This window comes from Tupaia chinensis, unplaced genomic scaffold (genome assembly GCF_000334495.1).
Source record: "Tupaia chinensis unplaced genomic scaffold, TupChi_1.0 Scaffold000037_18, whole genome shotgun sequence".
NCBI lineage: Eukaryota > Metazoa > Chordata > Mammalia > Scandentia > Tupaiidae > Tupaia > Tupaia belangeri.
In genome coordinates this window covers 1,622,294-1,622,864 of record NW_006159476.1, presented here as the reverse complement: position 1 = coordinate 1,622,864, position 571 = coordinate 1,622,294, and the positions used below count along the sequence as shown (strand labels likewise).

At 52.7% G+C, this 571-nt stretch overlaps 1 protein-coding gene across 1 annotated transcript in view; it reads right to left on the bottom strand.

Annotated features, from left to right (window-relative positions):
- LTBP4 (latent transforming growth factor beta binding protein 4) overlaps window positions 1-571 on the bottom strand; it is a 41,101-nt gene that overhangs the window by 37,147 nt on the left and 3,383 nt on the right. The window contains exon 3 of the mRNA XM_006140497.1: window positions 491-563. Coding sequence (XP_006140559.1) covers window positions 491-563 — 73 coding nt within the window. The remainder of the gene's footprint in view (window positions 1-490; window positions 564-571) is intronic.

Genomic DNA, 571 nt, shown 5'->3' with positions numbered 1-571 from the left:
ACCCCCCCCACACACAATTCCCGACACGCCCCTCCGTCATCAACCTTAGAGCCCCTCTTCCTGTTAGAAAAATCTAAAGACCTCTTTTAATAAATTCAGAACCTCCAAAGCCTAGGAAACCAAGACAATTCTCTCAATAAAGTCCTTCCATAACCTCCCCAAACCTTTCCTTCTTAAGCACCCCAAAACTTGGGGAACTCCATTCTAGCTTGAGGGTCCCACCCATCCTCTCTCATCCTAGCAGAACTCAAGACCCCATCCCCATATAAAGTGGGGATCTTTCCCAAAAATCTCAAAATGTCAGTACTCCACGAATTCTAACCCGTACAAAACAGGGGCCCCCTAAGAAACCCAAGAGCCCAAGGCCTTTCATCCCCACTCTGAAACAGTGGGTTCGTACTCCCCTCAAATCCGATAATCGTGGTCCTGCTGGGTCACCAGATTTCTTAGGTGGAGATGGCACAAAAAGAAGGGGCTGCAGGGAGCTTACCCGGCGGGGCGGCCCGGGACCCCAGCAACCTCGATGGGCTGGCTGGGGCTGGGGCTAGTGGCGGTGGCAGCGACTGCGAGG